The sequence below is a fragment of the Globicephala melas genome, chromosome 19 (genome assembly GCF_963455315.2).
Source record: "Globicephala melas chromosome 19, mGloMel1.2, whole genome shotgun sequence".
Taxonomy (NCBI): Eukaryota; Metazoa; Chordata; class Mammalia; order Artiodactyla; family Delphinidae; genus Globicephala; species Globicephala melas.
Window position 1 is genome coordinate 57,858,368 of NC_083332.1, and position 27,678 is coordinate 57,886,045.

General features: G+C 44.5%; 2 protein-coding genes across 2 annotated transcripts in view; both read left to right on the forward strand.

Annotated features, from left to right (window-relative positions):
* Positions 1 to 11,670, forward strand: part of CDH13 (cadherin 13) — a 1,033,853-nt gene extending 1,022,183 nt beyond the window's left edge. The window contains exons 13-14 of the mRNA XM_030863234.2: positions 3,080 to 3,298; positions 10,159 to 11,670. Of these exons, the coding sequence (XP_030719094.2) occupies positions 3,080 to 3,298; positions 10,159 to 10,166 (227 nt within the window). The 3' untranslated portion in view covers positions 10,167 to 11,670. The remainder of the gene's footprint in view (positions 1 to 3,079; positions 3,299 to 10,158) is intronic.
* Positions 11,671 to 20,054: 8,384 nt separating this feature from the next.
* On the forward strand, positions 20,055 to 24,373 carry HSBP1 (heat shock factor binding protein 1). The gene is made up of 4 exons (XM_030863233.2): positions 20,055 to 20,210; positions 20,755 to 20,821; positions 21,410 to 21,530; positions 22,850 to 24,373. Exons 1-3 carry the CDS (start codon positions 20,166 to 20,168, stop codon positions 21,526 to 21,528), a joined length of 231 nt encoding a protein of 76 aa, XP_030719093.1. The 5' UTR covers positions 20,055 to 20,165; the 3' UTR covers positions 21,529 to 21,530; positions 22,850 to 24,373.
* Positions 24,374 to 27,678: the final 3,305 nt, after the last annotated feature.

Sequence of the window (27,678 nt, forward strand, 5' to 3'; positions counted from 1 at the left end):
TCCCCATGGCAAGTGTGAACTCGCTACTAAGATCACCTTGCCTCACAATAAAGCCCCAAACCGGAACTCACACATTATATGCACTTTGCCATCAATAGCGAATTTATCCTGCGATCGACCCAGTCAGGGCTGGGCGCCCTGTTCTTACTTCAGCAGTACAGTTTTTGAGAGGGATGGGGAATTACCCATTTCATGAAGTTTTGAAAATGTATTGTACAGTCGTACATAAAATTTTCTATTAAAAAATGTCACATGTATTGTTATGGCCTTATCTCATATCTCATTTGATTGGTGTCTTTCTCTTGTCATTGATTCTCTTTGCCTGTTTGTCTATTTTATTGCTCTTTAAAGGATGAATTTTGTTACACTGATTCTTTTTAATTAAAACAGCTCTTCTCTTGTTTGAGGGGTTAGTGTTTTATTTGCTAGTTTTTGTGACTGTAGCTCATTTGAATAATCATCCCCAGTTCTTTCCAGCTGGAACTTTCTCATTTAAGCGTTTCTCCTCTCCTTGCGGGAGATCAGAGAATGTTCCTCGTGTTAACCTGCCATTTCACTGGGGTAATCATCCACATTGGTTGTTTCTGCTGCTGTAGCCTTCTGGATAGGATAATACTTCAGCTGTTTTTGTTTTCAGGTCATCACACTCTCTTTTCCCTCCTGGTTTTATTTAACAGTTAAAATGCCTTCTCAATTCTTTTTCTTGTCCCAGAATTTTTTTCTGAGTACTTAGCATTGTTTATGCCCAGAAAGGAACAGTTGAAAAAAAAAAAAGGGACTTCCCTGGTGGTGCAGTGGTTAAGAATCCGCCTGCCAGTGCAGAGGACACGGGTTCAAGCCCTGGTTTGGGAAGATCCCACATGCCACGGAGCAACTAAGCCTGTGTGCCACAACTACTGAGCCTCCACTCTAGAGCCCGCAAGCCACAACTACTGAGCCCACGTGCCGCAACTACTGAGCCCACATGCCACAACTACTGAAGCCTGTGTGCCTAGAGCCCGTGCTCTGCAACAAGAGAAACCACTGCAATGAGAAGCCCACGCACCACAATGAAGAGTAGACCCCACTCGACACAACTAAGCCAACGTGCAACAACAAAGACCCAACACAGCCAAAAATAAATAAATAAATTAAAAAAAAAAAAGAATCCGCCTGCCAATGCAGGGAACACAGGTTCGAGCCCTGGTCCAGGAAGATCCCACATGCCGCGGAGCAACTAAGCCTGTGTGCCACAACTACTGAGCCTGCACTCTAGAGCCCGCGACCCACAACTAGTGAGCCAGCATGCCATAACTACTGAAGCCGGCATGCCTAGAGCCCATGCTCTGCAACAAGAGAAGCCACCAAAATGAGAAGCCCACGCGCCACAACGAAGAGTAGCCCCCAGTCAACACAATTAGAGAAAGCCCGTGTGCAGCAATGAAGACCTGACGCAGCCAAAATAAATAAATTTATTTATTTATTTATTTATTTATTTAAAAAAAATCCGTAGTCATCTGAGTGATTGAAAAGCAAATAACCTGAGGCCAAAAATAGTGCCAGGTGGGGTGGCCACTTTTGAGTGCTTGCCCAGTGGCCTGGGTAACAGCAGATAGTCCCACCACACGTGGGCTTAAAGATCCAGTCTCCAAGTTGTGCATTGTGCCATGGATTCCCACCCAAACCTAGGGGTGCAGGCTGAGGCCTGATAGAGACTACACTATAGAACCCATCCCCATAGCAACACGTGGGGACCTACCCACCTTAAGAGTAAGTGGATTTTTCAGAACTACAGTGAGGTATCACCTCACACCGGTTAGAATGGGCATCATCAGAAAATCTACAAACAACAAATGCTGGAGAGGGTGTGAAGAAAAGGGAACCCTCTTGCACTGTTGGGGGGAATGTAAATTGATACAGCCACTATGGAGAACAGTATGGAGGTTCCTTAAAAAACTAAAACTAGAGCTACCATATGACCCAGCAATCCCACTACTGGGCATATACCCAGAGAAAACCATAATTCAAAAAGACACATGTACCCCAATGTTCATTGCAGCACTATTTACAATAGCCAGGACATGGAAGCAACCTAAATGCTCATCGACAGACGAATGGATAAAGAAGATGTGATACATATATAAAATGGAATATTACTCAGCCATAAAAAGGAACGAAATTGGGTCATTTGTAGAGACGTGGATGGACATAGAGACTGTCATACAGAGTGAAGTAAGTCAGAAAGAGAAAAACAAATGTCGTATATTAACGCATGTATGTGGAACCTAGAAAAATGGTACAGGTGAACCGGTTTGCAGGACAGAAATAGAGACACAGATGTAGAGAACAAACGTATGGACACCAACGGGGGAAAGTGGCAGGGGTGGTGGTGGTGGTGGGATGAATTGAGAGATTGGGATCGACATAAATACACTAATATGAATAAAATAGATAACTAATAAGAACCTGCTGTATAAAAAATAAATTTTTAAAAAAAGTGAGTGGATTTTTGTTATTGTTCCAAAAATGTATTTTGATTATTTGAATTTGTATTCTTATGTAAAAATGCTCTAAGCTGACAATTTCTTTTTTTTTCTTTTTTTCCCAGCTTTAATGACCTTTAATTGACAAATAAAAATTGTATATATTTAAGATGTACAATGTGACAATTCGAGCATGGGTTTTTACATTATTTCTTCTAAATGTTGCATGGGATCTTTGTGAAGATGGCTTTATCAGTATAATAAATTTTCAGGGAGGAGTTCTTGGTACTCAGTCATCTTCACAAAAGTGGGTCCTCTTGAAATTGATTACAGTAGCCCTGAATCATAGAACTCCTCGATGCTGGGAGTGTTTCATCTGGCACTTCCTGGTATGGTGGCCACCAGCCATGTGTGGTTGCCAGAAACTTGAGATGCTACTTCTGCAGCTAAAGAAGTGAATCTTTATTTTTATTTGATGTTAATGGATTTATATTTAAGCACTCTTCCAGTTAAATGAATAAACTGCCTGTTTTGTGTGGGTTTAGTGGCCGAAACTCCACTCTTTGATTTGGAAAGGTCCAGCCCTCTCTCATGAAGGCCTCCCTTTGTCTTCATAGATACGCACGCCCTGGTAAGCCTTCTTCAAAATCTGAACAAAGCAAATTACCACCTGCCCATCATGGTGACAGATTCAGGGAAACCACCCATGACGAACATCACAGACCTCAGGGTACAAGTGTGTTCCTGCAAGAATTCCAAAGTGGACTGCAACACGGCAGGGGCCCCGCACTTCAGCACAACCGCAGTCCTGCTCCTGTCTTTCTTCAGCTTAGCTCGTAAGTTGACCAAACTCCAGTGCATGCACAGTACAAAAACATAACTTCACCAAAGCTATTGTTTTTCCATATATCCTTCCCAAAAAATTTATCCCAGAGGAAACATTCATGTTTAGTTTATGTCAGTGTAACAAAGTGTTACCTGTAAAAGTTCTCTGACTAATGGTGAAAGGCACCTTCACATCCCCCTGCCCAGTAATGTGAGGAACGGTGCAAAGGCACCCAAGGCTGTCCTACAGAGCAGGTGGTAAGAAACTTCCTGCAGATGCCCCTGAACTTGAGCTCATACAAATGTGCCCAGATTGCTTAACTGGTCTACTAGGGCCCTGTTTCTCTCTGCATTGTGTGGAATTATCTTCAGTGAGGTTAAAGGAGATTCCATGCCTTTTTAAGAAGAGTCACGAGAATGCATGGAGAGAGGTTGACGCCATAGGAAAAGAGATGAATGCATAACTCACACATTTTTTTTACTGACCAGTAGTCAGTCATGACTATGACATAATGAAGCATTATTTTAAACAAATGAATTATTATGCGGAGTAATATAGATGGGAGCGTGAAATGAATAGATACGTGTATCAGATATTTCCTATTTATGGCATACTAGTCCAATTTCAACCTTAGAAATTATTCACATATAGCTAATGCCATTCAAAAGCCTTTGGGGCCTCAGTATTTACATTTTGAGAAGGTTATTTGTATTGTTGTGAATTAGGAGGTTGAGAAATTGATGATTAGAAAATAAAGAATAAAAGTTATTGTATCCTGGTGACAGTGGTGAGTGGAGTCAACAGGTAATCACACATTCCAACGTCAGACACTTATAGCTGTGCTGAGCCAGAGCCCTGGGCGTAGAACTAAAGAGGAGACCTTACAGTGAGGAGTGTCTCGTTGGATGGATGGGTGGATGGGTGGATGGGTGGATGGGTGGAGCAAGGGAGGGGGGCAGAAAGGAAGGGAGGGAGGGAGGGAGGGAAGAAATATACATTCCTCTCTCTCTCATTCTTATATTCTCTTTCTTTTTCTTTTTCTCTCTCTTTCTTTCTTTCTCCTTCCTTCCTTCCTTTCTTCTTCCTTTTTCTTCAAGATATAAAATATTACAGATGAAGCTGAAATCCCCTGAGTTCCTCTCCCTAGTTTCATTTCCTGTTCTCTCTCCCCAGAGACAATAGCTATCATGAGCTAGAGTGTGTGTGGACGTTGTTTTATACTGTTACTACACACACACACACACACACACACACACACACACACACACACACCCCAAATATAGTTCTACTTTGTGCAGTTTGTCAGACTTGATCTAATCCATATTATATTGAGCCTGATGTTCTGCAGCTCGCTTTTCTTCCTCTCCACATTACATTTCCAAGCTCCATCTATGTTGCTCTGGTTCAGGGTCGGCAAACTTTTTTCATCAAGGGTCAGGTGGCAAATATTTTGGGCTCTGTGGGCCACATCAGGGCTCTGTCACATATTCTTTTTTATGGCTTTTTTGTTTCTGTCATCTGCGTCTTACTACCTTTAAAAGTGTGAAACTCTTCTTAATTCAGGAGCCATATAAACGCACTATGGTGCACCAGCCAGGTACCCCTGCTCTGGTTCATTCACTTTGACTGCTCAAGAGCATCCCATCCCGTCCCATCATAGGAATTAGGCACAGTGTTTCCCTATCAACAGACTCATGTGGATTATTTAGTGTCCTGCTCTGACCAGCTAACTCTACTGCAGTAAACCTCTGGAATGTTTTCCACGAGCTTCTCAAGTGAGCGCTAGACATACAGCGAGCCCAGCACTGGGTCTGGGTTCTGAGACCCATTGGAATTCACATATAGCAGAGTCTGGGTAAACTAGAGGGCAGTACTTCCAGGCTGATTGTACAGAAATAAGAATGCTGTATTTGTGCACGTGTGTGTGTGTGTGTGTGTGTGTGTGTGTGTGTGTGTGTGTACACAGATGGAGAAGATAGCTGAGTAGCCACTCACACGTCACCCTCTGTAAATACAATTACACAACATCAAAGCCTGACTCTTGACGAACCGAGCCTCTGCAGGACCCTGCTCATTTATCAGCACCTCTAGATGGCCAGGGAGGTTTTTAAATGGAGACTTCCTACTGCTGATTGTGGAAATACGGATTCCCAGGCCCATCCAACCCATGGAACCAACATCCCAAGAGACAGTGGCCTCCAGCACACACACCGAGTGTTTGTATATTTGCACACAATGTGTTTTATGATACTACACATGCCTGCTACTCCAAATCCATGTATTAAACATTAGTAAGATGTAATCTGTCTGTTTAGATTAAAAGGAGTATAAATAGCCATGGCAGTATTTACTTCCTCCCAACAAGGGTTTTCTTGTTCGCCCTACTTTGGGGACCCCTGACGTACAGGCATCAGTAATGAGCAGGTTCCCAAGGATGGCTCACTTCTCATCTCTCCCAGCTGAGCTCTTGGATCACAGTTAATCCTGATAACACCTCAAGAACTCATGTTCATTTTATACTCAAAATAGTATCACTGAGAGAAGACAGATGCATGCATTCTGTGTTTGAGATATCAGATGTGCTTTCTTTTCTCACCTAAATGGAGAGCCACCTGGTTATCCCACTGCAGGTAAGGGCACCTGAGATCAGGCCAAAATCATCCTCAGAAAGGAGCCCTGAATCTCCCTACACAGCTGGAAAGGTACTCAGTTGACCCTTCCATGTTTTACACCACAAGACATGTAGTTGCAGCCCCCAAAATAGTTAAGAACAGGTGTCATCACCCATCTGTCTGGCTTCAAAACAAACCTCAGTCTGGCCTTATATCAAAGGTATAAGATTATTCAATAATGTTCATTTGAACATTAGAGATGCCTGCTAAATATAATGATTCTTGTTTTATTGTAGACCTAGTCCAAGTTGTTCTTCCTAACAGGAAAAGAATGAAACTAATAATGTAGGCATGTGAGGAATAAGTAACCATGGGTGTCCTATGGCTCAGACTCTCTCCTAAGAGCAAGGTCAAAGTGGCTGACCCACCTGTGCAGCTGTTAACGTGACAGTGGCAAGAGGGCACACAGAAATGGGCCTAAAACATTAAGCAAGGTGTGGGGCGTGGGCCCGAAGAGCACTGAAGTTAGGTTGTAAGGTGGAAGAGCAAGGTGACGTCCCCACCCAGCCATTGTCCTTGAATGGATTTAGGGATGTGGTAGAGTCTGGTTTTTGGTTTTGTTTTTTTTGAATTTTATTTTATTTATGTTTTTATACAGCAGGTTCTTGTTAGTTATCCATTTTATACCTATTAGTGTATATATGTCAATCCCAATCTAGAATCTGTTTGATGTTTCTTTAAAGCAGTGGTTGTCAAACTACAGCCTGAGGGCCAAATAAAGCCACTTCCTGCTTTAAAGGTTTGATTAGAACACAGCAGGTCCATTTATACACTGTGTCTGATTTCTGCTACCACCGCAGAAAGAGTTGAGTGGCTGCCCCTGAGACCCTTTGGCCCGAAAAGCTGAAAACATTTTTACTATCTGGCTCTTGGCAGAAAAAGTGTGTCAATGCCTTCTTTAAGGCCTTGTTCATAAAACTGCAGGGGTCACATCATCCAACATGGGAAGAGAAAATGGGTTTTCCTCCTCCTCTCAAATAATATTCTGATCCAAGTAGACTAGCATTAACGAAACACCCCGTGTTCTGTGGCTTTTCTCTTTATTTCCGTCATTGCCCTGATGGTTTTATCCCATTCTGTAGATGAGACACTGATGCTCAGAAGGGTCCCATGGAGGCCGGTGTTCGTCATTAGACTGCCTCCCTTGTGGAAAAAGATAATAACATTTCAGTTTATTACAATACCGTAGGTGGCTTTATTGCATCTGAGAGTTGAGAGATACACACTTCCTTCTTTGACATCTAAAAGTAAAGGAAATAAAACTACTGACATTGAAAGTAATAGAAAATGTAAATGAAATTATTTTCACTGCCAATTTTGTTGTTTAAATTATGTGTTGATGGGGCTTCCCTGGTGGCGCAGTGGTTGAGAGTCCACCTGCCGATGCAGGAGACGTGGGTTCGTGCCCCGGTGCGGGAAGATCCCACATGCCGCGGAGCGGCTGGGCCCATGAGCCATGACCGCTGAGCCTGCGCGTCCGGAGCCTGTGCTCCACAACGGGAGAGGCCACAACAGTGAGAGGCCCGCATACCGCAAAAAAAAAAAAAAAAAAAAAAATTATGTGTTGATGACATTGAGGGGAAGCGTAATTCTCCCCCAAGACCCTCCCAAGGAAGCAAGCTGGCATCTCCATTAGGGTTTTTTGTAGGGCTCTGTGTGGTGTGACAAGGCAAGTTCAAGGAAGAACACTGTGCTGAAACCTTCCTGAACATTGTTTTAGGCCTAATTAATCAGCAAGAGCAAGAATATAAAAGGACAGATGAGGTGCACCATTTGAACAAGTACCAAAATTAAATGTCTCTGTGTTGGAAAGGAGAGGGCATTGAATCGTAATCTTGATCACAAGGAAGATGTTTAAAGAGGTGACCAAGAAGAGCAAAAACAGCCACTGGAAATACTTTTCATTCTAATGCTTTTTATTGAGGTATTATTTGCATTCCATAAAATTCACCTATTTTAAGGATACAGTTTGATGAATTTTGGTAAAGTGTAGCCACTCCACAATCAAGATGCAGTTTCCTTGTATCCCTTTGCTGTTGATCCCCTCCCCCCAATCCAGACTCTCAGTGATCTGCCTTCTCTTACTAGTTTCTTGCCTTTTCTAGAATTTTCTACAAATGAAATCATACAGTCCATGTCGTTGAGTGTGTCAATATTTTGTTCCTTTTCATTGTGAAATATGTTATGGGCAGAGGCAGGGCCTGGAAGCACCAAGCCCAAGTAGAGCAGGCTGTGCTCTGCCTGCAGACAGAGCCGATCCCTCCAAGTAGTACAAGTTCATGGACAATGACAGTCGACCTCCGACCTCGCACATGCACCACTGAAAACATTACATAATCATGGACTACTTCATGTAATCAACTCAACTGTCACAGGAGATAGGTTATAGTCTAAGCTGACAAACAGGGATTGGACAGTTTCAAATGTAGTAGATCTTATTCAGCCCAAATTTTTTTCCTATTTTTCTCAGTGACCAAAATGATTATTTTGAGTTATTGATCTCACACAGGAAAATATTTTTAAATGAAATTAGTGATGCCATTTAATATGTTCTTTTCCAGTCTTTCTTCAAATAGGTGAATCTGAAGGATATAGTTTACTGCAGCCCAGGTAACCAAAGAGTTTACGGCGATGGTAGCAAGGGCAATGAAAAATTCAACTGAAAAGAAGGAAGTGAAATGAGTTCAGACGACTCCTAGCCCCAAAGGAATTCACTTGTCAAGCAATATAAAGATCCCTAGGTGTAGAAAATGATGAAGACTTGCATCTCAATTAGCATGTTCATTTCCATGGTCCTTTCTGTTAAAACACCTTTCACCCTTAACTTTCTCAATATCGTCTTTTTTAGACTCGAGTCATATTACAAACACTTTTAATCTAACATTTAGAGCAGCAGCTCTAAATTTGCCAAACAGTTACATGACTGCTTTAAACTCTAAAATCAATGGCGTGCAGAATAGGTTCATACTGAGCCACCCCTTAACACACGGTTCCCCAACCTCCGGGCTGCGGACCGGACCGGTACCGGGCCGCGGCCTGTTAGGAACCGGGCCGCACGGCAGGAGGTGAGCGGCGGGCGGGCGGGCGGGCGAAGCTTCATCTGCGGCTCCCCATCGCCCGCGTTACCGCCTGAACCATCGCCCCCGCCCCCGCCCCCGCCCCCGGCCCCCCGTCTGTGGAAAAATGTTCTTCCACGAAACCGGTCCTTGGTGCCAAAAAGGCTGGGGACCGCTGCCTTAACAGATTTAGAATGAAAACCCCTAAGCTTTACAGAATAACCCGTTATATTCCAGCATTCAGTTCATTCCAGAATAAACTATACTTGCATTGTGGGTTGACCTTTTATACATTTTTCTTTCTTTGTAACACGAATTTTTAGTGGTACCATTTCCCTGTACATTTCCAAGATATAATAGTAATTAAGCAAAAATGGCAGAGAACCGAGCTATTTCCATTCATACTATCATCAGGCAGAGTAGAAGTCCCTCAGCTGGTGTAAAACCTAGAGAATAAGCACAGTCTGGCGACCTCAGTAAACTTTGATGCAGGCCACAAGGATGCAGGAAGGGGCCACAACCAAACCCAGGTGGCCTCTGGAAGCTGGAAAGGGAAAGGGGGGCTACCCTCTCAGAGCCTCCAAAAGGAACGCAGCTCTACCAACACCTTGACTTTAGCCCCATAAGAATTCTGGCCTCCAGAGTGTAAGAGAATAAATTTGTGTGGTTTTAAGCCACTGAGTTTGTGGTCATTTGTTACAGCAAGCATCAGAAATTCATACACCATCTCTGGAGAACCACCACTAACTATCTTGCTCTTCTGTGTGACCAAAAAAAAATCTGGGATGATCGTCAATTTCTAAGCTACCAAGTAGGCTTGTCTATAAAATAGCCAAGCTCTGGGCTGACTGCAGAAGATAGGGCTCAGTGAAGCAGCAGTAGTGGCCACGGCTGGTCTGAGATGAGGTGTCTGGCGTTCGTGTTTTCAGAGCAGTCCAGCTTTTTAAGACATGAACCAGCAGAACAATTCATTCTCTCTTCAAATGTTATGCTTAGGGAAAAAAAAAAAACTTCCCCAAGGTAGTGCAATATTTATAAATGCATTTATTATAGCTTGTCAGTCATGTATCTAGTATTTAGCTAAAATGTTTTGAATTGAGTTGTTATATTTCTTGACTTGACTCTGAATCTTTTCCATTCAGGTCTGTGAGAACTCCTGACATCTGAAGCTTGACTACCAAGTTTCCATAGCAACAGGAAAAAAAGACAAAAAAAAATCCAGATCTGAAGATTGCAGTTTACAGCTCTCAAACTTCACAACTAGGCCTCAATTGTTCCAGATTTTTGTTTTCTTTGCAATTTTCACTTAGTCTGTACTTCACCATTTTGACAGCATCTCCCTTTCTCCTTTAATTAATGGAATCCTCTGAATTTTCCCTGAGTGTTTAAAGATCGTGGCATAGAACTTGACCTTCTGGGAGGAGGAACAATGACTACTCTTCCTGATGTGTTGCCATGTTGCTAGTCAGCACTCCACACATCCAGTTTGGTCTGTGGGTTAGTATTTGTATATGTATGTGTATCTATACGTGTATATACCCAGTATTTATAGAGACAGACTCTACAGGAGAAGCTTGGTTTTGGTATGTCACCCTTCCTTGAGAGGCTAAGCAAAGAAGGGGTAGAAGCTATAGCAGCTGACCCCACCAGGGCCTCAGCATCCAGTTCAGCACTGGGGCAGACCACAGAGCTGACGCTTCTCCAGCAGCCCAGCAGCCAAGCAGGTCCGCAGAGGAGGAGAGCAGAGACAGAGCCCTTTCTCTTTAGAATGAGGGCGCCGAGCAGCTCTCACTGCCATCCTGTATGATGATGATCCCGAGCGAGAGAGGTGAGGAGCAGAGCTGGGCATTTTACCATCAAATGCACGGGCATCTATCCACCTGCATTTGCAGCTGTCCAGAATCCACATTCCCATTGGGTTTTCTGGGGGCCCGGATCATGACAGAATCTCGCCCTCCCCGGCATATGTACAACAGCCAGTGTCATCGTGGAGGTCATACATGCATCCGAAGAGGTCATCAGGTACCATGTGTATACATATATCTGCCTACATGTACAGACATACATTTATGCACATACACACCATTCGTTTCATATATACATGCATACAATAGAGTAAATACAGGTAGTTTTAAAAGTACCCTTTTGTGTGAATCGACGACCGTCATTTGCAAACCTGAAAATAAAAGATGTTCATTATGTATGAAAAGTAATTGGTTTTTATTCTGTGAGCATGTAAAAGTAAGAAGGAGATTAGTGCTTGTACTGAGATTATCTTCTTGTCGATAAACTGTAACTGAACCATCAAAGCTCACACCAAATTTTTCTAGCAGATAAAACTAGTGACAGCCTGTGGCTTTTTCTTAGAGCTCGCCACGACCTAGGGTCAGGTAAGTGTCTTAGCATATTTTAATGCAGTTGCTTACTAAAGGTTTTAACCACACTCGCGCACACGCTTTCTTATGCAATCTCTGTTTGCACTTGTGCTTTTCAGTTCACCTTCTGTAGGAACTAGAAGTCATATGTTGTCTTTATTGTAGTGAAATTATGCAGATAGAGTTCCATATATTGTATTTGTTTTGATAGTAAATCTTTTTGGAGCATATAGAATGCAGAGACTTTTTTTCATTAAAATAAATGGGTGTTGGTGGTTAAAACTGCTGGACAGTAGCTTTTCTCTGATTTCTATGTTGTGTCTGATGTCACTGTTGCTGGGTCTGGCCTAGTGCAAGTTCACATTTTTGGCTGGCCGTTTGGGTCCCCTGACGTCTCCTGTTAAGTGGGTAAGTCTGTAAAGCCAGAAGCCCCCACCAGCACACAAAGCAGGCTCAGGGGCAGGGGGTCCAAGCCTGCACAGTCACACTTTACCAGATTTCGTCTTCTGGCCTCACAGGACGCAGCCTTGTGTCTCCCCGGTGGACCTCGCTCCCCTCTTCCCGTAAGGCGGGGGGAGGGCTCAACCTGGAACACACCCGGGAACACCCTCAGACAGCCAGGTGGTTGGCAGCCTGGCTCAAAGGCTAGCTAACTAAGCATCAGAAATCTCGCCCTCCTCCATGAGCCGGGGCCCTCCGTGGGGAGGAATACAGACCTCGAGTGACCCATCCACTCAAGTAGGCAAGTGTCAGATTCGCCTTTTTCTCTCAAGCCCACAGGCTCTCCTGCACTTTACCAGTCAAGCTGGTAGCTCAGCTTAGAACACAGAGAAATCAGAGTATAGGGCACACTTCATCAACAAGCAGGATGTGCCTTAATTATCCCCTATTTAAGTATATTCCCTGTCCCCAGAGTTCTTATCAGGACAAGATATTTCTGTCATGTTGTTCTTTCTAATCCCTTCAACAACAACAAAATAGCCCAATTCTCAGAAGCCAAAGTGGTAGCGTTTCCTGAATCACAGGGTGTTTTTAACTTGCTAGAATATATTTACATTGTTTACTGAAACCAAAGGTAGAATCAAAACATTATTTCACAATTACCACTGCATTTTATTTTAGTCCAGGTTATTGAAAAAAAAAAGTAAGAGCCAGAAACTGCTTTCCCATTACTGAGCGCAAGATTGAGGATTTTATTTTCATTGAATAAACAGTCACACCTTCTTTTTATTAGCATATTAATCACCTTAGCTAATTAAAAATTACATTTTCTCCTCATTTGACACATGATAAATTAAGTATTTTAGACGATTTGTTTTAATAAGCACATGTGAACATTTTCTAATTTCTATAAAAGTTACCTTCGAGGCTGCCAGTTCTCTCCAAGTGGACTTCATTTCAGGTAGAGGCACCTGCCCTGACACTCCAGCAGCACCTGCAAATCTGAACATCATAACAAAATAAATCCAGCTACGTTTCATGGTAAGTATCACCTGGTATCAAATAAGACTTTGATTCTTAAAGAACATTTTTAGAAATTTTGGTGACTCATCCCAGATTTTCAAAAGGACATTTTAAGCAGTCGGATAAATGGAATAACCATCTACCATGGAACTCTCGAAGTCGATCAGATTGCATTTTATCCAAAATGAATACATTGATCTTAAGATTGGCAACTAAGAAATTGTTACCAACGCCATGTTTGATGCTGGGTTTAGTGCAATTCTACCTGTACACAAGCTCTCCAGGTGGTTCTGAAGAAAAGGGTCTACAGTTGTCCTGGTGTGTGTGAACAGGGTACAAAAATGCAATTAATAATAATAGTTTACATGTATTGATTACTTATTATGTGCCCACACTATGTAAAATCCTTTATACTTATTAACTCGTTGAATCCTTACAACAGCTGTGTGAGGCAGTACCATTATCTTCTCCAACTAACAAATAAAGCTGAGGCTCAGAAAAATCAAACAGCTTGCCCAAGGTAAGTGGCCTCCAGAACTGGAAGCCGGGCCACGTGGCTCCAGGACTCATGCTGTCCCCGCTATATCCCGTGCCACCCCCATCTCTCAGACACAATGTCTACTTCAGACCAGAGAGCCCTGGTCTGAAGCCTCAGTTAGCATCACTATCTATCCAGACCAACTAAACAGACCTTCTACTACTTCTTAGTTCTAAGAACCTTATTAACACTATTCTCAATTAATATTGGAACCTTAGAAATTTTTCCTATACAAGATATCATCATTTTCTTAAGTATTTCTTCCCTTCCCTTCTATGGCTTGTCAGGTCCATGAGGGGAGTCTACCAGATGAATCAGAGATCTCAGTTATCCAAAAGTTAACTCCTGTCCTCCCAAGTACCCGGTCACTACCAAACCAACTGAGCGGAGGGAAAGCTAAGGGCGAAAGTCATGCGGGATCTTCAAGAGCTTGTTCTGTGCTTGGCTATAGACAAATTCTAAAGGATCTCCAAGCAGTTTCTGATTTTGAAGATGGAGCATATTAATCTATTCACGTGTAGTTGACTTAAGCAGGAGTCAACAGATAAATCACCAAGGAGAAAAAAATCACTCCAAGAGAAAGGTGAGCACTGAGAAAGACAACTTCCTTTTCCGTTTAACTACTAAAGAATAGGAATAATAATAATAATGATCTGGCCCCGCCTTTCACCAAGATGATACATCCCACCTTCTCTCCTTATCTGGCTGTTGAGATTTGGAACCTCTCATAATGCGATGATAAAGTGCTTTCATAATTGTTCATCTAAGGCAATTAACAATCCTTTTGCTATGTAAACTGTGTTACCCTTATTGTATTTCCTATTGCTAATGGAATAGCCCACTACTGGAAACATTCTCTGGTTTTGACTATGTTTCTAGAAAAGCATATATGAACTATGTAGAGAGAGAAAAAAATGGTGGGACTGAATGTGTGAACAAGGATTTCAGATAAGAACTTTACTTCTGTAAATTGAGAATAAGTCTGTAATGTAAGCAGAAGTCATTTAGACATTCATCAGATTCGGGAGGCAGAGACGCCTCTTCCTGTCGCCCACGCTGCAGCGCTATCAGAACGTTAATCCTTGGAGGGCTGCTGCGCTTGACGAGCCTGTGAGATTTTGTTTGGTCCCAGGTGCTTGCTGGTCGGTAGGGATACTGTGAGAAGCAGCGGGGGTAGTAAAAGCACAGTAATTATCACCGTGAAGCTACGGAACCTTTGAGGAAGTGGTTCAGAGCAGCCCTGTAAGAAGTATTCGCTGAAAATGTCCATTTTCTGCTGTTTTTTTAAAGCTTTTCCTTTAGGAAACAAAGGGATTCAGCGTTCAGTCGTACAAGCGTTCGGATTATTAAAGAATTGAAAATGAAGGCTATATGAAAACGGTTTTGCGTTGTCATGCACATGTCAACACTCTTCTGATGTTAAATATTATTTATCCCCCCAAGATACAAATTTTCAGAAATTAAAAAAAAATTTTTTTCATAAATGCTCAAAAAGGATAAAAGTTTATAATTAAAATTTTTTTCATTCTATTGTGGCTACAGTAGTTTTGGGCCCTAGTTACTGAATTGCTTATAGTTTCTGGGCTGTAAATTAATATTTGATTTACTTTGTAGTTACCATGAAATTTGTAACTTCTTTTGTGAAATAGTCAGATAAAGGTGATCTGGGATTTTTAATGTGTGGACCTGGTCTTAGACCAGCTTTAGTACAGTTTAAACACAGTGACAAAGCAAAGGTGTATTTTTTCAAATGGTGCTCTGGTTGGCCTATAATATTTAAAGCCAGAAAGTAAAAGTAAGTGCTGCCTGCCTAATAACTAACTCCTTTCCTTTCTTCTTTCATAACCGTCAAATCCTTCTGACTTGGAAAAAAACATACAGATGATTGCTAGATAGATAAATAATACATAGAAAGATACACAGACAGACAGAGAGATACAGAATGAAATAGATACAGGATAGACAGACATCAAGAAGTTTACTTAGTTAAGATCCTTAACAAAAAAAGAGGAAGGGGAGGATGCTAATACTTTATAAGTGTCTCCTATGGGCGAGCTTTCACACACTGATGTATGTATATTTACATATTATGTTATACATTTTACATGTAATATATAACTATATATATAATTTATATAATTCATGGACTGTTGAAACAGAGATTATCTCCACTGTACAGATGAGAAAACGAGGTTCACAAAAGTTAAAACTATCTTACACCACGTCTCACTCCTAGTAAGTGGTATGTATGACTCCAACACCAATACTTTTCCTCCTTATCCTAAGCCAGCACCACACATATGTCACCAGGAGTCAACGGAACAGTTTGTATCATCACACACAATACATGAAATTGATGATGACAAAACAATTGGATAATGACGGGATCAGCGAAGCAAACCATAACCAAACTTCCAAGTCAGAGTCTGTAAGAAACATTTCCTTCCTCCCTGGGCATTCTGTCTCCAGGAAATTGATTGTTTGTCAGCCAATCATGGTGACACTCATTTGGAAAATTGCCACAATGAACATGAGAAACATAAACCAACACTTCAAACCAAAAGCAAAGCAAAGCGATTCAAGATGCATTAGGATGCCACCGGTGACACCATTCTTCCCCATGAAAGCTGTTTTCTGTTCTTTTGTTAACACAGCCTCAAAGAGACCCTCCCAAGTCACAGTCCCACGTGGCTCTACCTAGGGTGCATGCCAGGGATTCTAGGAAAACTTGATGTCACAAGAATCCAAGCCAAGAGGACTGGTACTGGGGTGAAGGCGTTTCTAAATTAAATTGGCCGGAACTAGACTTTTCTCTCCATAACAAAGCCCTACCTTTGCTCCTCACCAAGAGTGGATCCTGAATCCCTGCCCTGCCCCTCCTCACACCAGCAAGGCAGCGTCTTCCCTGCCGAGGATTATTGGTGCCCTCATGGATTGTTCTATGTAAAACGGGTATCCGGTACCTGCAGAAATTCCTGTCTGAGATTCATCCCCAAGGAGAAGAGACTCGTTACTCTGATTCAGCAGCATTTCCCAAAGTGTGTAACAATGCACTATTTTAAAGCAAGCACTACTTCTTTACCCTCTGCTTCCCTGCCTTCTCTTAGGGCAGAATTTTCTAAACTGTCATCCTACAAGAGCATACTCATGATTTAAGGACATCCCTCTCCCACAGTTGTCATAACTATGACACTTAAACAGAAATGAGGGGTTTTGACAGATGAATAGATAAAGAAGATGTGGCACATATATACAATAGAATATTAGCCATAAAAAGAAACGAAACTGAGTTATTTGTAGTGAGGTGGATGGACCTAGAGACTGTCATACAGAGTGAAGTAAGTCAGAAAGAGAAAAACAGATACCATATGCTAACACATACTATGGCATCTAAAAACAAAATAAAAGGTTCTAAAGAACCTAGGGGCAGGACAGGAATAAAGACGCAGATGTAGAGAACGGATCTGAGGACACAGTGAGGGGGAAGGGTAAGCTGGGACGAAGTGAGAGAGTGGCATGGACACATATACACTACCAAACGTAAAGTAGATAGCCAGCAGCCGCATAGCACAGGGAGATCAGCTCGGTGCTTTGTGACCACCTAGAGGGGTGGGATAGGGAGGGTGGGAGGGAGACGCAAGAGGGAGGGGATATGGGGATATATGTATACATATAGCTGACTCACTTCGTTATATAGCAGAAACTAACACACCATTGTAAAGCAGTTATATTCCAATAAAGATGTTAAAAAAAATTGTTCACAACCAAAGTTTTAAAGGTTAACTGCTAGTGCCTCACACATAATACAGTACTTTTGTTAGTAGAACAATATTCAGTTACATTCGGTATGTCAACCCTGCAAAGTAAGTAAGTATATCAGCCATGACGATAAATTAGTGGAGTTTTTGCATAAAGCAGCTGTTTAAAAGACCCTGGTCTCCACACAGAGAAAATATGCTGTCTTTCTGCTTAAGTGGAAAAGAAAAAAAGTCTCCACAAAAAAAGTGTCAAGTTAGCTTGCTATTTATGCAAAGAAAATTTCAATCAGGATAAAAAGGCCTTAAGTCTCCTGCCAGAAACACACACACACACACACACACACACACACACACACACAGAGCAAAACTCCAGATCCAAGTGCTAATTCATGTTCTGTGTTGCTCATGGCCATATGCCAGACCTGACTAGAAATCCAGGGTGTGGGTACCCAGTCTTCTGTGCTGAGTCTGGGAGCCCCAGAGATTGGGGTCCAAAGTGAGAGGGCCTGCAATCTCACCCAGCCTTGACTACTTACGAGCTAAATGATTTTGGAGCTCTATGTAAACACTTTATAAAATACTAAGTAGGATACAAATGTAAAGTGGTATAACTTTACCGACTGTTACGGGTTGAATTGTGCCCCCCCAAAAAAAGACACATTAAAATCTTAACCCCTAGTACCTCACAATGCGACCTCGTTTAGAAACAGGGTCTTTGCCTGTGTAATTAGTTCAAATGATGTCACCCGGGAGTAAGGTGGCCCCTCATCTAATATGACTGGTGTCCTTATGAGAAGAAGAGAGAACACACAGAGGGAAGGCATGTGAAGACGAAGCAGGGGCTGGAGTGATGGGTCTGCAAGCTGAGGAACACGAAGAACGGCCAGCGGCACCAGAAGCTGGGAGAGAGGATGGAACACATTCCCCCCCCAGAGCCCTCAGAAGGAACCAACCCTGCTGACACCTCGACTTCAGACTTCTGGCCTCCAGAGCTGTGAGAGAATCCATTTCTGCTGTTTTAAACCACCCAGTGTGTGGCGCTTTGTGACAGCCGCCCTAGGAAACTAACACACCAAGCTTCACTGTCAGTATAGAGGAAAATTCTCAAGAAATGGTCCAAGCGAAAATAAATTCATGGTTGCAGAACAAGTGAACAGAACTCTAGGCGATGTTCATAGATCCCTCTAAAGTCAGCGTTTCTCATCTGAGGGTGATCCCCCCACCCCAGGAGACACTCGGCAGTGTCTGGAGATAAATTTGGTTTTCACGACGGGCAAGGGGGTGGTGGCATATGCTGCTGGCATCTAGTGGGTAGAAATCAGAGAAGCTGCTCGACATCCCACAGTGTACAGGGCACCTCTCACCTCCACCACAGCAAAGAATGACCTGACCCAAAATGCCAACAGTGCCACTGTTGACTAACCCTGCTCTAAACTCACACAACTCAGAGAATTCTAGAAAGATAGAAAAAGGAGAGGGTAGAGTCAAAGTCCTGGGCTCAAGTCCTGTCTCTTCCTAATTTGACCTCCTGATTTAAAAGACTTAGTCCCTCCTGTGTCTGTTTTCTCAACATTATAAAACGGTGATAACTCTGTCACAGGGTTCTTCTGAGAATTAAGTTTAAACACCAGAGAGCGGTTTATTTTTAGTCATCAGTTAAAGTGCTAACTAAATACCAGTTAACAACAACCCAATTATAAAATGTTTTGCCCCTTGGCAAGGGAAGGAACCTGGGGGCTGGGGGAGGAGGGCAGGGAGGGAGGCAGGTAAGGGGGGAAGGCAGGTAAGTGGCTGGTGAAGAGACTCGAGTCTTATATCCCTAAGACCAGCCCCCCAGATTTGTTACAGATGCTGGTTCTTCCCTTACAGGCTCTCTGCAGCCAAAACCAAGCTGGAACTGACCCCCAAATGCAGTCCTTAAATGAGATAAGGAATGTGAACGTTGCTGGAACACGCCAGGTCTTCATCCTAGGGCTCTCCTACCCCTTTGCCAACAAGACCCAATCCCAAGACCACCTGCCGGGCTGGAACTTGAGGTCCCAACTCCGCAGTGCCCCCCTCCGGAAATAGCAAATCCAGTCTCCTAACCCTGCACACTGCTCCCTCCTTGACCAAACCAGAAACCTTCCCCACCCAACACCATGGAACACCCATGCTGAATGAAAGAAGCCAGGCTCTAAGGAGGGCTTTCGTATGATTCCACTTGTATGAAGCTGAGCCGCTGGCAAAACGAAATGACTGTGATAAGAGTCAGGACGGCGGTCGGCCTCGTGGGTGGGTAGGTGGGGGTGATAGGAAAGGGGCGGAGGGGCTTCCAGCGAACTGGTCATGTCTCTTGTCTTGGTGCTCACAAGAGTGTGAGGACTTTGTAAAAAGTCATTAGGATTTTTGCACCATCCAGAACGTATCTTACACTTAAAAGTGAAAATCAACCTGTCTCACAACGCCGGCACCTCCGCTCGACCATCGTGGGGAGAAAGAAAAGCACTGTGTCCAGGGCGCAACGAGTCTGGCAGCTGGGCACTGGGCGAGTGGTGGGCGCGCCCCTCCCCCCAGGGACGTCGGTTTTCCCTCCAAGGGACCCGACTCCTTCTCCCTTCTCGGGGTTTGCGGGGTTTTGTTGGAGGTCAGGCGGCGACACAGGTCTGGGCTTGACACCTCGCGGGCGCCCTGAGAAAGCCAGCGCGGCCTGTAACGACGGTCTGGGAAGAGACTAAGGCCACTTCTCCATCCGTTAACCCCACGGCAGGTTCATTTCACCTTTTTCCTCCCGGGGCGGGGCCAGGAGGGAGGCGCGGTAGGGGCGGGGCTGGGCGGGGCTTAGTGGAAGAGGCGGAGAAGTGGTGGGCGGGGCCTCGCCTCGGAACGGAAGCGCGAACTACAGCTCCCACAGCGCCCCGCCGTCCCGCGGTTGGCCTCTGACGTCGCGAGAAGCAGCTGCTGGGCGTCTGCGCGGACAGACGGAAGTGTAGGTGACCGTCTGAGACAGCACCGCCAAGCTGGGAACCGGGGAGATGGCAGAGACAGAACCCAAGACCGTGCAGGATCTCACCTCGGTGGTAAGGGACGGCTGTGCGTGGCGCGCCCGAGGCCGCCGCACCCCGGGGGGCGCCGGCGAAGTCCGCGGACCGAGGCTCCCTCTCCGAGGCCGCACGGGGCAGGTCTCTGGAAGCCAGGTTTCTAGAGGCTTCGCGGCCGCGGCCTGGCCACCTTGACCCCCCGGCCGCTGGCTGTAGGCCCCTGCTCCTGCTGACGTGCCCAGCCATACCCGCCCCCCGCACCCAGCCCCACTCAATCTCGGTGACCCCGGCTCCCCCCAGCTCCCCTCCTTACCCACTCTGCTCTGCGCGCCCCACCCCAAAACACCCGACGCCTTGGGAATCGCAGCGGGCCCAGACGGGAGGGGGCGTCACCAGCCCCCCGAGTCTAATTTGACAGGTGGGGAAACTGAAACCCGGACAGGGAAATCGAAGGCCACGGAGCTACGGAGAATTGGGGCCGGAACCCGGAATCCTGGTCTCCCCGTGGCACCAGGGCTCCTATCCTGATCCCGTGAAGGTGTCTCGGGGTAAGCGTGGGCTGTTGTGTTTTGTTGTTTCACAGGTGCAGACACTCCTGCAACAGATGCAAGATAAATTTCAGACCATGTCCGACCAGATCATTGGAAGAAATATCCTTTATTTGTAGTCAGTTTCTGATGGGCCTTTGGATCCCAGTTTCCGGATGCTGGTGGCGATAAGTGGGTGGTTTGCAGGTCAACTTCCACTAGTCATTTACCAGATTTTTTTTTAATTATTTTTTACTGAGCTTAGATGCACACTTCCTGAGAAGTACTGTGCAAAGAGCTGGGCTTACAGCTGAGCTAGATCCCTGGCTGTGAGGAACTTACAGTCTACCGGTAATGCTGCCTAGTATGATTGACTGTTGACTGTGAGCGAAGCATTTCATGTGTATCTCACCTGTGATCCTCACCATCACCTGATGAAGAGGTTGTAGCGTTACCTTTGTGTAGCGGATGAGGAACCAGGAAGCTTAGAAAAATGAAAGAACTTGCCCAGGTCCCATCACTAGTAAAGGGCAGGGCTGGGATTTGATCCTCACCCCGGACTCCCGTGCTCTGAACCAGATTCTAACAGTATCCAAAGGAAATTGGAAAACCACTTTCATGAAGACACTGTGTTGAAGGTTGTAGTCTGCAGGGCCCTGGAGGAGAGGGGTAAGAAGTGGAAGGTGTTGGTGCCGTCTTTAACTTCCCCACTTGATGACATGAGCAGTCGCATTGATGACCTGGAGAAAAACATCGCAGACCTCATGACACAGGCTGGGGTGGAAGAGCTGGACGGGGAAAACAAGATCCCTGCCACACAGAAGAGTTGAAGGTGAGGGGAGCGAGGGACAGTAGAAGTGTGGTGCGTGTCCCTGTGATTTTGATGTAGTCGGACTTTCTCTGGATCTGTCCCCAGCCAGGATCTAGCAAGCGTCCCTTGTATTGTTCCCCTTCTGGACTACAGGCTTTGAATTTTTCATGCCAAACTAATTCCTTATGAAGAATTTATTTTTCCTGTTTTTATCAATGAGACCTAGATCTCTAGTTAAGACCATTAGTTAATATTAGATAACCCCTGAGTTTATATCATTATAGCGAAAACAAAGAAGTGTATTTTGTTGGCCTGATAATTCTTATCACTGGCAGATTTTCCAATGGTTTGTTTTGTTTTGTTTCTTAAAGAGAATACGCACATTGCCACCTTCATAAATGCCATAAGTTCTAAGGATTCTCATGGGAACACCCCCTGCACTAGGTGAATGCCAGGACAATGACTGATTATGATTTAGATGACCTAGGTTGTGGCCACATTAAGCCTTCGCTCTAGAGTTGATTTGTTTTTCCATTGCATAGTTACAGGTATCAGGAGAGACTAATAATCAGAAATACCCGTTACAGCAAGATAGCTAGACGCACAGATGAGTGCCATGTTCTCACCATAGTGGGTTCCTTCATGACAAGCCTTTTCCTGAGTGTGGCGGTTACTTCATTGCAACCCACAGTAGTTTTTGAACTCCCTTTGTTCCCATCCCATTTTTAGCATTTTAATTCCCTATAAAAATAAAGGTTACTGTGAATGTTTAGGTAGCAAAATACACAGTAAAAGACACCAAATTCCTTTTTTATTTTCTGAGCATGTCCTGGCTGGACCAAATGATAGGTAACTATGAAGTACGGGTTGCTTTGAAGTCCGAGGAAATAAGTAGAGGTTCAGGAGGTAAGAGACTTAAATTTACTGTTATCTTAACAGTAGATTGGGTTGATGCAGTATGTTAGTAAATCAAGTAGTTGTTTTGTGTGGTTGTCACCTTGATTCCTTATAGACTTGGGCAATGTCCTGCCAGTCTTAGGAGCGTCTCTGGGTCTCGTATCGTCCGGCATTCAAAAGCCCCATCAAGTGAAAGAGAACAGATTGAAGAATTTCTCGAGTGACGGGCATAATGCCAGGAAAGGAGTGGGAGTAGAAAACAAATGCACAATAATCTTTTTAATAAAGATTTTCATTGTAGTTTTGCTAGGATATTGTGCAGAGAAAGTACAATTAATTCAAACGAGGATTGTGAAAGGATTTTTAGTTGCTAATTCTATGTATTCTTTTTATGTGTCCTTACAGAATGAATAGCACATTGATGGATTTTGCTTTTTCAACAGGTTGCTCATCTGCACTGGAATCTGGAACACCCTTTTTACAAGCCAAGAGAAGACAGATGGCTTTTTGCAACTAACTACTATGTGTAGACAGGTTTTATATTATAAAGTGTGCATTCTTCTTACCACATACTATAGAGTTAGTTTATAGAGTGATTTCCCTCCCCTGCCTCCCATGTTTCCTGAACATGGTGAATTCACGTCTTGGACCTTGGTCAGTTGTGCTATTAAACACTAAAACTTTGGCAGTTCCTGCATACAATTGTCAAATTTTTTAGTGTATTTTTGTGAAGTCACTTTTTTTCTATCATTCCCTTTGTAGTAGTTGCTGTTTGATAAAAGTTGCTGTGTAATTTTTTATTAGACATAGGGTAGATCCTTGGTTATAATAAGATTTTTGTGAAGTAAGGCATTTATAGTTAAGGTTCTTTGATTCTCAGAGTGACTGATGAGTGAACACCAAATAGTGTGTTGGCGATACTTTCCAAGTGGTTAAAAACATTTAAAAGTGTGTATTCAGAAACATCTGGCACTACTCTGTCACCAAAACTCGGAACGATGGTTTTATGCCTGAGTCCTTGAGGTCAGATGCTACAGTAACAAAGAGTGATCACGGCCACTTTAGTGTTAGAATGTTTAAATATGGACAGTGACAGAGTTGCCCGATGTGATGAGGCTTCCAGCAGTTAGAGTTTTGCATGAGGTTTGAACCTTCAGTAGGACCCTACCTTGTCCATCTACAGCAGTTACCATAGGAAATCTGGCAGGACTTTACAGCTAAGCTACTCCATCTTTTGAGCTACTGGCTGGGAAAAGAAACAGAAAAGGAAAACAGACCACGTTAAGTCCGTGCCTACTAAATAACTAGTTGTAGGCTTGAGTTTTTAAGAAATAGTTTCTTTAAACTGTTTCTTACCTAAATTCGAGCAGAGTAGTGGCTTTATTGCTGATAACGGGAGACAGGGAAAATAACTCCTGCGGCTCAGCCTGCAGTGTCAGGAGTGCTGAGCCCCAAGGCAGTGTTGATGGGAAGGAGACCCACGCGGCTGTCGCAGCAGGATGATTTTGTATAGAGAATATGGAAGAAGTTGGGGAATGGAACAGTGCTTTGGAGAGGGAAACCCGTAGTCAACACAGTGTGATTTTTTTCAAGTTTCCTATGTCACTAGTCTTAATTGTTTGAATTGCAAATATATAATAATATTAAGGAATAATTTGTCCTATTTATAAATTATATGGGGAACACAGAGGAGTCGATTTCTTCTGGGATAAAATGAGTTCCCCACTGTTATCACCGAGCCGCAGAAACTCCCTCACTGGGCCGGTAGGTCGCAAGGTGTGGCCCTGAAAGCCCAGAGCCAGCTGGACTCAGGGACTGGATGGGACCGCGTGCAAGAGGCTTCCAAGCCTGGGAAATGGCAAGTGGACAGTCGGGATGTAAGCAGTTGGCTTCCTTAAGTAACAGGAATGTTTCCCCTGACCAAAAATACCTGCCATGAATAAAGGTGCCTGAAATCCTGCTGTTGACGCTTCCTTTGTGTCAAAAATGATTGGTTTGGTTTTCTGCATTTTCATACCATTTCAGATGATCGGCTAGAAGCTCTGGAAGGATTCAGTACCCATAGCCAAAGTGGGGCCGGGAGGCGCGGGGGAGGCTGTGGTGCCGCAAGGGAAGGCGAGGAGTGTGGAAGCCTCGGGCTGCAGGGCTCACCGGCCAGAGCGAAGGAGAGCGACGCCCTCCGGGGTCCCCAGGGAAACTTCACGAGTGTGCTCCCCGGGACACTCGTCCCTGAGAAGCTCCAGCAGAGAAGGGTTTGTGCTCACTTGTGGGTAGCATCTTCCCGGCTCATGTGATTCACCTGATGAAAATTCGCCATGTAAATTAGCTCAGGAGAGGCCCTGAGCCCCCAGAGCAGAAACGGGATTGAACTCCTCTGCCAGTTTCCAAGTTACTTAACCAAGGATTTTTTTTTTAATACTTGGCATTTAATTAACATTTCATAGAACCTGCAGGTGGTGTGAAACACACGTGGGGAGATAACGGTTAAAGGAATCCAATAAATAGCTCCGGGTTCACTTTATAAACAGTCGCTTCACGTTCCCCAGCCTCCAGGTAAGGCTTCAGCCTGGGCTGGGGTGCCTCCACATTGTACAGAAGGATGCTTTTCCTCACACGGTCCCTGTGAAGTGCAAAGTGCAACACACCTGCTAAGTTACGGGCCTGATCGCCCATAGTCGGGTGCTCAGGCCACAGCCTCCTGGGCCCGAGGCACAGCTCTTTCCCCTCCAGCCCGCCCCGGCGACCAGGGTTCCAGGCACCCTCCCTGTCCTGGAGCCTCTGCTCCATGAAGGCTTCTAGCATGGTCAGCATGGCCCCTGTCTAGTTCCAGGCATAATCTTTGGGTGCAGGAAAATCTGTCTGCCTCTCTTATTCTCCCAACTATTTTTTGTTCATTTACAGGCCCATGAAGTTCCTACTCAGCTAAGAAATACAGCTAGCATGGAGTTGTTTGCAGCAAGCAAAACAGCCTTAGGTTTGACTAAATGCCCTCTTTTTCCAAGCCCGGAGGCCCCATCAGCTTCCTCATTTGGCCTCTAGTTAATCCTGCTTTCATTCAAGCCACAGGATTTTTAAATGTTTTTTTTAATTAATTAATTTATTTATTTGGCTGCATAGGGTCTTTGTTGCTGCGTACGGGCTTTCTCTAGTTGCGGCGAGTGGGAGCTACTCTTCGTTGCGTTGCGTGGGCTTCTCACTGCGGTGGCCTCTCTTGCTGCAGAGCACCGCTCTAGGTGAATGGGCTCAGTAGTTGTGGCTCGTGGGCTCTAGAGCGCAGGCTCAGTAGTTGTGGGGCACGGGCCCAGTTGCTCCACGGCATGTGGGATCCTCCCAGACCCAGGCCCGAACCCATGTCCCCTGCATCGGCAGGTGGACTTTCAACCACTGTGACACCAGGGAAGTCCTTAAATGTTTTAATATTTTATCAATTTATTTTTTCTGCTGTTTCATATCTGAAGTGCCATTGTGTTTGAAACTTACCAGAACAAACATACAGTACTTCAGGCGACTGAAAGTTCATCTGCCTTACTGAGTCCTTGGAGCCCTTAACCGCACTTAGAGCATCGTTGCTGTGGGGACGGAGAGTGCAACAAACAACTTACAATGAACTTTTTAAAATTCTGTTTGTAAATTGAAGGTTTCCTGTACGGATAACTATGTTCCCTTTTTTTATTCTGTAGTTCAAATATTTTAATTAGATTAAAGTGGAGGAGTTTTCACAGTATGTTGTCAGATGTAACCCTGAAAATTAACTGGCAACAGTTAATGATTAGTGACAGCCACCAGCACCTATGAAAGCGTCTATCGTAAACCACCGTGCTGTGCAAGCATGTTGTTTACATTATTTGGCTTCATCTCTTGACAACCCTGAGTTCAGTTTTTATCTGATCAGCCCGTTTTAAACAGAAGGTACCCAATGCCGGGCGACCGTTGACTGAGGTCACACAGCTGGAAGCAGGGACCATGGAATCGCCACCCACAGCTGTCCACCCAGGTAAGATTTCCAAGTATTCATGGCCAGGCTGCCTGGCACTCAACAACCCAGCTCTTGAAGTTCAGTTTCAAAAGAGGCTAATTTTGCACTTTCAGTTAAACGTGACCTAAATTATATAATAAACGTGCTTGATGTGAATTTTTATTCAGAATTCAAAGTATTCAGGGCTGCTAGAAATGTGCTGGACCAGCATTTTTAAGTTCTTTGAGAACAACTACAGAAACAAATCCAGTCCAGTTTCTCACAATGTTTGCCTTGATGAACCGCAGGGAATACTGGCTGCTGATTTTTAGCTGTTTCCCTGCTAACACCCATGAGTACAGAGGTCTTAAAAAGGTGCCTTTGCGGGCATCACCTGGAACCTTGGTCTCCTGCTAATGATGTTAAGCGTCAGCCTTTAGCTGCGGCCTCTTTAAAACTCTCCATGAATGCAAAGGGGGTGGAGGGTAGGAGCAGGGGACGTGAGTCACTGCCTAAAAGCAAAAACCAGAGGGGCTGTGACAGAGCATCACGCTCACCAACCTCACAGATCACTCTGGAAATAGGAAAGGAGCTTGTTTCTACAAGTCAGGTCGACCTGCTAGGAAAGAATCAGTTCCAGTGCTTGGCCCTCACACGCTGAGGCTTCCACCAAGAGAGGTGCCTGGAAGCTCCTCGGACACCTGCCGAGGACGAGCTCTAGATCCAACAGACACAGAACACCTGCGTCCGCGGGACCCTGGTGATGCTGGGGAAATGGAACATTCTGTGGCTCCCTCCTTGAGCAAGGCCGAGTGCGTTCACGTGCACGTACGTAAACCATACAGGTCACAGGGATGCTGTGCTGCTGCGCGGTGATCATCTTGGCTGTATATTTCTACTTTCCTACTTTGTGGACATCTTTTGACCAATGATTCATATTGATCACGGGCAGAACATCTGCCTTTCAAAAGGAACAGTATCATTTCCCAACAGTTAAGAATTCAGGATGGAGCAGTTTGGAAGCACTCAGCTGCAAAGGGGGCTGTAATGTCTCACGAGGGAGGGCAGCCCCAGGGAGAGTGAATTCCACACCCACAGGGCCATCGAGGACCCAGAATGCCCCCGCAGAGGCGTGGCCCACGGAAAGAGAGCGCCTTCCTCCTTCCCTCTCGTCCCTGTCTCAGAGTGAAGAAAATGTTTTCCCCAAGTTGTTCCTACTGTGCTGCCCTGGCCTCAGCCCCTCAGAGCGCTCGAAGGTCGTTGACATCAAAAAGTTTTCTAGCTGGAATCTTTGTCCGTCTCATCAGCCCTCAAGAA